The 13,031-nt window shown below is 42.1% G+C and overlaps 1 protein-coding gene across 1 annotated transcript in view; it reads left to right on the top strand.

Annotated features, from left to right (window-relative positions):
• The first annotated feature begins 3,452 nt into the window (after positions 1-3,452).
• The window catches only part of fam98b (family with sequence similarity 98 member B), a 35,627-nt gene continuing 26,048 nt past the window's right edge, over positions 3,453-13,031 (top strand). The window contains exons 1-3 of the mRNA XM_060828370.1: positions 3,453-3,740; positions 6,395-6,543; positions 12,099-12,233. Coding sequence (XP_060684353.1) covers positions 3,697-3,740; positions 6,395-6,543; positions 12,099-12,233 — 328 coding nt within the window. The 5' untranslated portion in view covers positions 3,453-3,696. The remainder of the gene's footprint in view (positions 3,741-6,394; positions 6,544-12,098; positions 12,234-13,031) is intronic.

Below are 13,031 nucleotides of genomic sequence, written 5' to 3'. Positions count from 1 at the left end.
TATTTATCCTATCCATGCCCCTCATGAATTTATGAACTTTTATAAGGTCACCTCTCAGCTTCCAACACTCTAGGGAAAACAGCCCACCTCTTCCTATTGCTCAAATCCACCAACATTCTTGTAAATCTTTCCTGAACCCTTGCACGTTTCACAACATCCTTCAGATAGAAGGAGACCAGAATTGCATATATTATTCCAAAAGTGGCCTAACCAACATTCTGTACGGCTGCAAAATGACCTCCCAACTCCTATACTCAATACTCTGACCAATAAAGGAAAGCATACGGAACACCTTCTTCACTGTCCTGTGACTCTACTTTCAAGGAGCTATGAACCTGCACTCCAAGGTCTCTTTGTTTAGCAACACTCCCTTGGATCTTACCATTAAATGTATAAGTCCTGCTAAGATTTGCTTTCCCAAAATGCAGCACCTCAATTTATCTAAATTAAACTCCACCTGCTACTCCTCAGCCCAATTAGGAGGTGTTAGCCCTTTTGTCTTTTAAATTAAGAAACGTTAGTAAAAATACCAGTCCCATATGCTCTAAATAAATTAGAAATCATCATAAAAGAATAAAGAATATTAAACTGATTATTAAACTGAATTTTATTCATTCATGCAATTTCATGCAAGCGCTATTTTGTCTTAAAGGGGTAATGGCCCAGTTAGAAGATAATTAACATGTACTTAATTTATTCAGGTCCAGGAGATGGTTGGTAAGGGCTGCTTAATATTATAATGTGTCGTAGAGACCTGACAGGGATGGTATAGTTCTGTGTGGGATGCTTGGTGAGGGCTGATTAATATTATAATATTTCATGAAGACTTGATGGAGATGCTGAGGTAAACACTGCTTGTAGCGGGGTGATAAGGTGTAGGAATGCAGTGATGGGTTTGAAAGGGTTTTTTTAAATTTGGAAAATATAAAACTGCAGTTTTATGAATGAATGAATAAAACCGCGTTATAGTAAATGATGGGTGAGTAAAGGGTTATGAATGAATGAATGGGAACCCTGTATTAATTAATATAGCAAGCTAGTAAGTGAGTTAATAAAGATAGCCTATAACACAATATCTCATAACACAATATCTCACAATGTTAGTAAGTTAGCAGATGACACCAAATAGGTTGTGTAATGAATGATGAAGAAGAATATGTCAGAATACAATGGGTCCTTGATCAGATGGGTCAATGGATCAACAAGTGACAGATGGATTTTAAGGGAGAAGCTAAATAGGCTAGAGTTATTTTCCCCGAACATTAGAGGCTGAGGCGTGACCTTGTACAGGTTTATAAAATTATCAGGGGCATAGATAGGTTAAATAGAGAAGATCTTTTCCTGGGGTGAGAAAGTCCAAAATTAGTTGGCATAGGTTTAAGGGGACAGATTTAAAAGGATCTAAAAAGCAATTTTTTTGTCCATGGTGTATGTATGGAATGAGCTGCTAGAGGAAGTCATGGAGGCTGGTACAATTACAACATTTAAAAGGCATCTGGATGGGTACATGAATGGGAACGTTTAGAAGGATATGGGCCAAATGCTGGCAAATGGGACTAGATTTATTTAGGATATCTGGTTGATATAGACGAGTTGGACTGAAGAATCCATTTCCATGCTGTATATCTCTGTGACTCTAAATAAATGTGAGGTATTGCATTTTGGTAGGGCAAATCAGAGCAGGACTCATACAATTAATGGAAGCGCCCTGGGAGTGTTACTGAACAAAAAGACTGAGGGATGCAGGTGCATAGTTCCTTGAAAATGGAGTTGCAGGTAGACAGGCTGGTGAAGAAGGCATTTGGCATGCTTGTGTTCATTGGTCAGCACATTGAGTATAGGAGTTGGGATGTTATCTTGCGGCTGTACAGGACACTGACTAGGGCACTTTTCAACTACCACATAGAATTCTGGTCGCCTTTGATGTGGGTACAACGGATCTTTGTTAGAAGAAGATGCTCTTTTGAAAGCAGTTGAATGGAGCAGTCCTCTTCAGAATTTACTGACTTTTGTGAGTGGTTATCATCACAGATTAAACTGTTGTGTAATTTGGAAGAACGTGTAAATTCAACTACCAGTAGTGTAGTCTATTATCAAAACTTCTACTGTTTAAACACAATGCTTCCTTCTCATTCACTCTTATATTTAAAAAAATTACCATGAGATGAGATTGCTCCTCGATCCCGAAGATTTCTCTGAAATGTGTTTCTAAGAAATGTTTAGCTTGAAGTCTGTTTGTTAACTTGAGAGTGTGCAGCAAAGATTTACAAGAATGTTGCTGGGTCTGGAGCATTTGAGTTATACGGAAAAACTGACGAGGCTGGGGCTTTTTTCTCTGGAGTGTCGGAGACTGAGGAGTGATCTTACAGAGGCTTATAAAATCATGAGGGGCATGGATAGGGTGAAAAGCCAAAGTATTTTTCCAAGGATGAGGGAGTCCAAAATTAGAAGGCATAGGTTTAAGGTGAGAGGGGAAAGATTTAAAGGATCTGAGGTGTAACTTTTTCATATAGTGGGTGTATGGAACAATTGCCAGAGGAAATGGGAAAGGTGGGTACAATTAGAACATTTAAAAACCATCTGGATGGGTATATGAATAGGAAGGGTTTACAGAGATATGGGCAAAATGATGGCAAATGTGACTAGGTCAATTGGGATGTCTGGTTGGCACGGATGAGTTAGAGCAAAGGGTCTGTTTCTATGCTGTATGACTCTATGGCGGGGTGGGGGGGGGGGGGGGTCCAGAACTGGAGGCCATAAGTTTAAGGTGGGAGGGGAAAGATATAAAAGGGACTATAGGGGAAACTTTTCCATGCAGAGGGTGGTGCATGTATAGAGTGAGGTGGAGGCTGGTATGATTACAACATTTCAAAAGGCATCTGAATGGGTACATGAAATAGGATGGGTGTACAGGGGCACAGGCCAAATACTCGCAAATGGGACCAGATTTATTTAAGATATCCGTTGGCATGGACCAGGTGGCCCAAAGGGTCTGTTTCCTTGATTTACATTTCTCAGACTATATGAAGTATAAAGTTAAAAAAAATCACACAACACCAGGTTATAGTTCAACAGGTTTAATTGGAAGCACAGTAGCTTTCGGAGCGTCGCTCCTTCATCAGGTGGTAGTGGAGGGCTCAATCCTAACACAGAATTTATAGCAAAAATTTACAGTGTGATGTAACTGAAATTATACATTGAAAAATTGATGGTCTATTAAGCCTTTCATCTGTTAGAATACTATGTCAGTTTCACTTCTTTCATGTGTAAATGACAAAACCTTTTTTAAAAAAAGTTGCATTCTCAGGTTAGCTGTTAACAATGGTGATAGCTGGACAATATGTTGAAGGTGTTAGCTCCCAATGAAGTGTATGTTGATTTAAACGATGATTGGTCTTCATGCACGTGCTTCGGAGGGCGGGAGCACCTCCCGGCCAGCAGGGCGGCGCTGTTTGTGGATGTCGAGCAGGGTGGTTGGTGGGGTTTATTTTCTAAGCGAGGAGCTGGAGGCGCCTCTTGCCGTTTCCTTCTGGAACAAAAGGAGCGGGAGGAGGTTTGAAAGCAGCGGCATCGGCAAATACACCGAGAGAGCAGGCCCCTGAGCTGGTCCCGTGTTGAGGCTGCTGTGTGGCCGATCGCCTCGGCCTCGGGCTTGCTGTGGGCCCTTACCCTGAGCCTGTGTGCGGGGCTGTCACCATGGCCTTGGAGGGGGATGTCCTGGATACGCTGGAAGCCCTGGGGTGAGCCGCCTTTTCCGGCAGGGTCCAGCATCCCATCTGCCGCCGAAGGGTTTATTAGGTCTTCTTACTCTCTTTGTTTTTAACAAAAAAAGCAGAGGAGCGAAGTGGTGAGATGGGTTCTCCCTGTCCTGTCGCTGCAGGGGAATGAATGGGAAGGGGGTGGGCTTCCAGCACAGGGACCCACTGTGGCCATTCACTTATACTGCCCCATCCACGGGGAGAGCTCTCCCTCTCGCTACAAGCACCTCTCCTCCCTGCATAGTTTCACCAACTGTCCCACTACCCCCCTCTTCTCTCCCCCAACTATTACCAGCTCCCCCTCTCCCCCCACCTCCCTCTCTTCCTCCCCCCCCACTATTACCAGCTCCCTGTCTCCCTCCCACCTCCCACCTCCCACCACATTACCCCCTCAACTACCATCTCACCCCGTCAGTATCACCAACTCTCCCTCCCCCCCCCCCCCCCGTATCACCAACTCTCTCACCTTTCCCCTCTTCCCCCACTACCACCGCCACCTTGCCCCACAACTACCGCCAGTAACATTTTTCCCTCCCCCCACTGCCAGCAGCAACACCTTGCCCCTGCTGCCCTAACACAACCTCCTCTGCCCATCCCCCTGACTACCATCACCTGCACCTCCCCTACTCCTGATCATCTTCACCCCACACACTTCACCTTCACTCAGTCACTGCTTCTCCCATGGAGAAGTACTGGTGACACTTGGACCATAAGAATGGGTGGAGTAGGGAGTTGAGGGTGTTGGTGCTACTGTCGGTCATATAGATGAAGTGGTGCTGCTCACACTTTGGGAGAGGAGAAAGTAGATGCAATTGCCAAAATCAAAGATATGGGACAAAGGCTGACATCATGGCAAGCGACATGGGACAGCCATGTTATATGCAGGAGGGCTGTCAAGTCCTGTCAGTATGGCATATGGTGCTGCAGCATAGAACTTTGTGGAAGCAAGGGGAAGTGATTGCTGGGCCCTTTGCTGAGATACTTGTATCATCGATCGCTATGGGTGAGATGCCAGAGCATGCCATTATTTAAGAAAGATGGAAAGGAAAAGCTGGGGGACTATAGACTGGTGAGCCTGATGTCTGTGGTGGGGATTCTGAGGAACAAGATTTACATGTATTTGGAAAGGCAAGGACTGATTAGGGATACTCATCATGGCTTTGTGCATAGAAAGTCATGTCTCATTAACTTGAGTTTTTTTGCAGGAGTGTCTAGGAAGATTGAAGGCAGACTGGTGGATGTTGTCTACATAGGCTTTAGTAAGGCAAGGTTCTGCATTGTAAACTGATTTGCAAGGTTAGACCACATGAAATACAGGGAGAACTAACCATTTGGATGCAAAATTGGCTCGGCGGTAGGAGACAGGATGGTGGTGGAGATTTGCTCTTTGGACTGGAAGTCTGTGACGTGTGTGTACTGCAAGGATCAGTGTTGGGTCTTTTTTTGTCATTTTATAAAAATGATTTGCATTTGAATGTAGGGGATACTATTAAGTTTGCAGATGCCACCAAAATTGGTGTTGGGACAGCAAAGAAGATTACCTCTGAATACAACAGGACCTTGATGAGGTGGGCAAATGATCCAAGGAGTGACAGATGGAGGTTAACTTAGGTAAATGTGCTGTATATTGGTTGGGCAAACCAGGGCAGGACTTATACACTTAATGGTAAGGTTCTGGATTGTGTTGCCAAACAAAGAGACCTTGAGATGCAAATTCCTAGTTTCTTGAAAGTGTAGTCACAGTGTAGTGAAGAAGGCATTTGGAACACTTGACTGTATTGGTCAATACATTGAGTATAGGTGTTCGGAGATCATATTGCATTTGTACAGGACATTAGTTAGGCCACCTTTTGTATTACTGTGTTCAATTCTGATCTCCCTGCTGTGTAAAAGATGTTGAGAAACCTGAATGGGTGCAGAAAAGATTTACAAGGATGTTGCCAGCGTTGGAGGGTTTGAGCTATGGCATGCAGCTGAATAGGCTGGGGCTATTTTCCTTGGAGTCTTGGAGGCTAAGGAATGGTATACAGTAGAGGCCTATAAAATATTGAGGGGCATGGATAGGGTCAGTAGCCAAGATCTTTTCCCCAGGGTTGGAGAGTCCAAAACTGGATGACACATATTTAAGGTGAGAGGGGAAAGATTTACAAGGGACTTAAGGGGCAACTTTTTCATGCAGAGGGTGGTGCATGTATGGAATGAGCTGCCAGACAAGATGATAGAGGCTGGTACAGTTACAATTATTCTGGGTATATGAACAGATGGTTTAGAGGGATAAAGGCCAAATGCTGGCAAATGGGGCGAGGTTAACTTAGAACATCTGTTGGCCTAGATGAGTTAGACTGAAGGGTCTGTTTTATTGGTGCATATCTCTCTGACTCTAGTGATGCTACTGGCTCATAGTTTGGTTGCTTACATTAGCTTTTCTTTCTTTAGCAAGTTAGCATTGACTGCCTATCCTTAATTGTACTTGACGTGATGATCGTGAGCTGTCTTTATGAACTGCTCTAGCTCATGTGCTCTAGATGTATCCACAATACTATTGGGAAGGAAGTTCCAAGATTTTACCCAGCTGTTGTTTTAATAACACTTTCAATTTCTAGTAATAGTTACACAGACCTTTTTTTTTGATGCAGATACAATGGACCCTTGTTAGAAGAAGATGCTCTTTTGAAAGCAGTTGAGATGGGGCCGTCCTCTTCAGAATTTACTGAACTTTGTGTGTGGTTATCATCACAGATTAAACTATTGTGTAATTTGGAAGAATGTATAAATTCTACTACCAGTAAGTGCAGTTTATTATAAGAACTTCAATTGTTTGAACACAATGTTTCCTCTTCTTCCGCTTCTATATGAAAGATTTTTCCTCAGTCTTGAAGACTTCTCTGAAATGTTTCTCGGAAGTGTTTAGCTTGAATATACTGTCACTGAGAATATTTGCAATTCATTAGATGTGAAAGCATAGCTAAGAACTTCTGTTACAGTGGTTTAATGCTCCTTGTAATTTTAGTTTATAAGTGAGAAGTTCAATTCATTTTAGCCAAATTGTACCATATTTTTCAGTGGAAAGTTATCCAAGAGATTATGGTTGGTCAGTCTAAGTGCATGTGGAAGGTGGCTTGATTATTTAACATCCTGGAGGAGAAAGTGAGACTGCAGATGCTGGAGATCAGAGCTGAAAATGTGTTGCTGGAAAAGTGCAGCAGGTCAGGCAGCAAGCAAAGAGCAGGTGAATCGACATTTCGGGCATGAGCCCTTCTTCATGAGCCCTGAAGAAGGGCTCATGCCCATTACGTCGATTCTCCTGCTTATTTAACATCCTGTTAACATCAGTTAGCTGAAGTAAGTTTTAAACGTGTTACTACAATAAGCAAAATATCTTTTCAATTTTCTGTTTTCAGTAGAATCCTACTTATGTGGTAAGTTAGGGTACAGGTTGGAAATCTATTAATATAGAAAATTGAATAATTGGTTAATCGATGGTATCTTCTACAGACACAGTTGAGAGTTGAAGGGCAAGTGATTTACCTGATACCACAGAGCAGTTGGAAAGGAACCTGAAAAGATGAGAACAGTACAAAAAAAACCTTCAGCCCAGCCTCTGCTGATTTTAAAAACAACTACCTATTATTATCCCATTTTCCAACACTTAGCCCAATGCCTTGGCATTGGAAGTGCATATCTAAATACTTATGAAGGTTTTGTTTTTACCACCCCACACAGGCAGAGTTTCAGATTGCCACGACCCTCTGTAAGACATAAACCTCCTGCCCCTTACCTTTTCTCTATGTTCCCTAGCCATTGATCCCGGCCCCAAGGGAAACAGTGCCAGGCTCTCCAATCACTCTTCACAACTAAAACTCTCCATCCCTGGGAGCATCTGGTAATTCTCTGCACACTCTCCAGTGGAATTACATCCTTCCTGTAAAATGGATTCCAGAACTGCACACAATAATCTAGCTGTGGCCTAATCAATGTTTTATACAGTTTCCCAACTTTTAAACTATATGCTTTGGCTAATAAAGGCAAATATCCCATATACATTAACTACTTCATCTTCCTGCCTTGCTACCTTAAGGGATGCTGGGCGTGCATACCAATGTCCCTCTGATCCTTGGTGCTTCCGAAGGTCCTGCCATTCATTATTTCCTTGTTTGTCCTGCTCAAGTGCATCAGTTCACACTCAATTAGGTTGAATTCCATTTGCCACTGATCAGAAGAAATTGAGTGGGTGGGTTAAGAAAAAGAAAGAAGCACATATCAGTATAGACAAGATAGATCGAGTGAATCCTTAGAAGTGTATAAAGGCAGTAGGAGTATACTTAAGGGAAATCAGGAGGGCAAAAAGGGGACATGAGATAGCTTTGGCAAAAAAAGTTGAAGGAGAATCCAAAAGGTTTTAACAAATACATCAAGGACAAAAGGGTAACTAGGGAGACAATAGGTCTCTCAAAGGACAGCAAAGCGGCCTTTGTGTGGAACTGCAGGAGTTGGGGGGAATTACTAAATGTCGGTGTTATGTGTCAGTGTTTACTGTTGAAAAGAACATGGAAGGTATAGAATGTAGGAAAATAGATGTTGACATCTTGAAAAGTGTTCATATTGCAAAGGATGAAGTGCTGGATGTCTTGAAACATATAAAGATGGATAAATCGCCAGGACCTGATCAGGTGTACCCTAGAACTCTGGACGAAGCTACTGAAGTGATTACTGGGCCCCTGCTGAGATATTTGTATTATGGATGGTGACAGGTGAGGTGCAGGAAGACTGGAGGTTGGCTAATGTGGTCCACTATTTAAGAAAGGTGGTAAGGACCAGCCAGAGAACTATAGACCAATGAGCCTGATGCCGGTGGTGGGCAAGTTGTTGGAGGGAATCCTGAGGGACTGGATGTACATGTATTTGGAAAGGCAAGGACTGATTGGGGATAGTCAACATGGCTTTGTGCGTGGGAAATCATGTCTCTCAAATTGTAATTGAGTTTTTGACAAAGTAACAGAGGATTGATGAGGGCAGAGCAGTAGATGTGATCTATATGGACTTCAGTAAGGCACTCGACAAGTTTCCTCATGGTAGACTGGTTAGTAAGGCTAGATCAATGAAATACAAGGAGAACTAGCCATTTGGATACAGAACCGGCTTGAAGGTAGAAGACAGGGTGGTGGTGGAGGGTTGTTTTTCAGACTGGAGGTCTGTGACCAGTGGAGTGCCACAAGGATTTGTATTGGGTCTGCCACTTTTCATCACTTTTATATAAATGTTTTGAGCATAAGAGGTATAGTTAGTAAGTTTTGCGGATGACACCAAAATTGGAGGTGTAGTGGGCAGCAAAGAAGGTTACCTCAGATTACAACGGGATCTTGATCACATGGGCCAGTGGGCTGAGGAGTGGCAGGTGGAGTTAAATTTAGATAAATGAGAGGTGCTGCATTTTGGGGAAGCAAATCTTAACAGGACTTATACACTTAATGATAAGGTCCTAGGGAGTGTTGCTGAGCAAAGAGACCTTGGAATGCAGCTTCATAACTCCTTGAAAATGGAGTCGCGGGTAGATAGGATAGTGAAGAAGGTGTTTGGTATGCTTTCCTTTATTGATCAGAGTATTGATTTAGAGGTGTAGGGAGGTCGTGTTGTGGCTGTACAGAACATTGGTTAGGCCACGTTTGGAATATTGCGTGCAGTTCTGGTCTCCTTCCTGTCGGAAAGATGCTGTGAAACCTGAAAGTGTTCAGAAAAGATTTGTAAGGATGTTGCCAGGGTTGGAGGATTTGAGCTATGGGGAGAGGCTGGACAGGCTGGAGTTGTTTTCCCTGGAGCGTTGAAGGCTGAGGGGTGACCTTTTATAGAGGTTTATAAAATCATGATGGGCATGGATAGGATAAGTAGACAGTCTTTTTCCTGGAGTTGGGGAGTCCAGAACTGGAGGGCATAGTTTTAGGGTGAGAGGGGAAAGATATAGAAGGGACCTAAGAGGCCACTTTTTCATAGAGGGTGTATGGAATGAGCTGCCAGAGGAAGTGGTGGAGGCTGGTACAATTACAACATTTAAAAGGCATTTGGATGGGTATATAAATAGGAAGGGTTTGGAGGAATATGGGCTAGGTGCTGCCAGTTGGGACTAGATTGGGTAGGGATATCTGATTGGCATGGACGAGTTGGACTGAAGGGTCTGTTTCCGTGCTGTACATCTGTGATTCTATATATACATGCCTGTACTTAAAAGCTTTCCATCTCACGATTTACCACCCCATCTCATGGGATGTGGCTGTCACTGGCTGGGCCAGCATTTATTCATTGTTTTGAGCTGCACTTGAGGTGTGGTGAGCTGCCTTCTTGAACTGCTGCAATCTATTCTATGACTGTGCTGTAGACAGATGCACAATGCTTTTAGGGAGGAAATTCCAAGGTTTTGACCCAGTGATAGTAAAGGAATAATGATAAGCTTCCAAGTTAGGATGGTGAGTGGCTTGGAGGAGAATTACCAAATGGTGGTGTGCCCATATGTGTTTGTCCTACTAGCTGCTATTGGTCATGGGCTTGGAATTCTTAAACAATCAAGAGCCAAGCCCCAGTCCAGCTGAGCTCCCCAACTGACTTGGTAATCCTGAACTAATTGGTTACGATTTGCAGAATTGAGTACAACTCGATGCCTGCATCCTGATTGCACGTTGCAGCCCATCCCCTGGACTAATGGTTCTTCTGAGAAATTATGGTGTCACTCTGTGACTGGCTTAGGGACTTCTCCCTTTGGACTTCCAGTCATAGCTACTTGGTTGCAGCACATGCAATGTGTGCTGCATAAACATGCAGTAAATTCACAGTGATGTGGCACAATACCATACACAGCCAACAAAAAAGCTGTTAGTGCTGACAACAATAACAATGTGCCAGACTTTCTGTGCTCAAAGGCAATGCAGTTCACTCTGAGCAGTCACTTCTGAATGAAGGGACGTTAGGTAAAAAGATATTACAAAGCTGTTGTGAGTATCTGAGTGATAGTTAAGAAAGCAAACTAACAGTTTCCAGCATCTGCAGTCATTGTTTTTACCTAACAGCTCTGAAACAATACAACTTGTTCTGATGCATGAGCTAGGTACATTTTCCTACGTGCACAGTGGCCTGGCAGCAAAATTGCAACCTAAGATGTTGGTGAGCTCCAAAGTGCAGTTTTGAGGTGCTGAGCTATATTCTAAGTTTAGTTTGAGGTGTGCAATAATGATGTGATGGGCTGAGGCCTTTGACAATGCTGACTTCTGTTGATGGAGAGTGCAGGCGGTCACTTCAAATAAGATTTTGGGGAGTGCTGGCCAACCTGGACAGCCAGGCAAGACACCAGTCCGTGTCAGCATCGTGGTAATCATTCTGGTTTTCAAGTTGTGAATTGGTGATATCTGCTGTTTCAGCGGAGCTTGAGAGCATTGTGAGCTGCGTGTACATGAGATGAGATCAACATCACATTATCAAATAACAAATGCAAATACAGCCCTCACTGCTTGCAAAGTTGAGAGATTTGTATCCAGTTTTTAAAACCATAAGGGAAGAATTGGATTTTGTTTTTCTCAGTGTTGAGACTTTTTTCCTTGCCATATTTTCTGAACTTTATCACCTTTGACCATATCATTCTAGACTGAGAAAATTCCACCCTATGATGTATTTGACAGTGTCACCCTCTTATGTGAATCTTAATTTAAAAATCAGTTAGTATTGGATAATAATCAACTTGTTAAACTTTGAAATTAAGTTTAAATTATTTCAAGCATTCATCAAAATATGAAAGTGGATAGAAATTTGAGATTCCAAGCCAGGACATGCAGAATGGTTAACAATTGGGAATAATTAGAGTTAACTGTAAAACCATTTAAGAGTCTAGACAGCAGTATGAAAATGTTAATCATTTTCACTGAATTAGATTCAGACTACTACATTTCTTCCTGTGATTTGAGTCAACGAAAGTCATATTTTTAGCTGTATGTTTTCAGTTTAAATAACCATAGCTCACTTCAATACAGCAAAAATATGATTTATCAAACTTCATTTTAAGAAATGTTAGGGATGTATGTATTAGTAGTTGGATTAGATCAGTTAATAAAATGCGATCTGAAGATTTGTAACCAGATTTAAGGGTACAAGTTGGAATCAGACTTTTTAAGAAACTATCACCATTTCCAAATGAGTTTTGAATTCTTGTGTGATATATTGCATTGGTGATGGTGCTTTAGCTTAGGTGTGGGAGATAAGTAACCTAGAACATCATACCTTTTCTTGGATGGACTCTGTTTTTGACAATAAATGTCCTCTTTGAGTATCTTTTCAGTTCTGCTTGGTTTGCTTTTTTTTAAGGTGCTGATGATACAGAAAGCTTTCTGCTGGAGATTAATGGCTTCTTGAAAGAGATGTTGTGCCCTTTCTCATCACTTCTCACTGGAGATTTCAAAGAAAGACTAAGAAAGAAGGAAGACTGCTTAAAACTTCTTTGTAAGTTGAATGGTAGTTTGGTAGATGGAAAATATCAGTCATAAGAATTCTATACAATTTGCAGGAATTGTTGTTGGAATCTTTTATTGTACTTAATCAGTAGAATTGCTTCTAACATATTGCAAAGAAATACTAAAGTGGAAGCAGCAAATTTTACAGCACAGAAGGACGAATGTACAGTAAGCTTTACAAGTAGCGATATTGCCAAACTGAGTCTCTTTTAATCTTTAGTGTTTTGAGACCATCTGACTTACCATCATTCACCACAAGGTGTCCTCTTCATTCCATGTTACAGGAACTGACATTTTTGACGAAGGTAGCAAAAGCTTATGTTCCTCCATAGTACTCATTTGCTTAATCCTTGCTTTGACTAACAGTTTAGGGAAGTAATTGTCCCTGAACACCAGATATTCGCTTAACCATTTTTTTCTGATAGCAAAGGTTCTGCACCCCCTTCCCCACACCCAACCTCAGTAGCTATGATCCTGTGTTTGCGTATCTTGCTTTATCCATTTCAAGCTTATCTTGTCAATGAAGCCACTCTCATTTGACCCCATTACTGCTACATTGTTGATAGCCAACTTCTTTTCCTGGTCTCTGTGCCAGTTGCTATTTTTATTGTTGTTTCCTTTTTCCAAAGTGCTGCCATATGCTCCTCCTTAATCTGAAGTTGACAGATTTTTGTTGTTAATTAAGAGTTACACACAGTGGATTGTGTTGAGATGCAGATCAACCATAAATGGCATAGCAACCTCCTAGAGCTGAATATTTGCTGCTGTTCCTTCATTTGCTTGAAAC

Source organism: Hemiscyllium ocellatum, chromosome 8 (genome assembly GCF_020745735.1).
Source record: "Hemiscyllium ocellatum isolate sHemOce1 chromosome 8, sHemOce1.pat.X.cur, whole genome shotgun sequence".
NCBI classification, from domain to species: domain Eukaryota; kingdom Metazoa; phylum Chordata; class Chondrichthyes; order Orectolobiformes; family Hemiscylliidae; genus Hemiscyllium; species Hemiscyllium ocellatum.
Note: the sequence above shows the minus strand (reverse complement) of the source record. Positions and strands in the feature narration are given on the sequence as shown.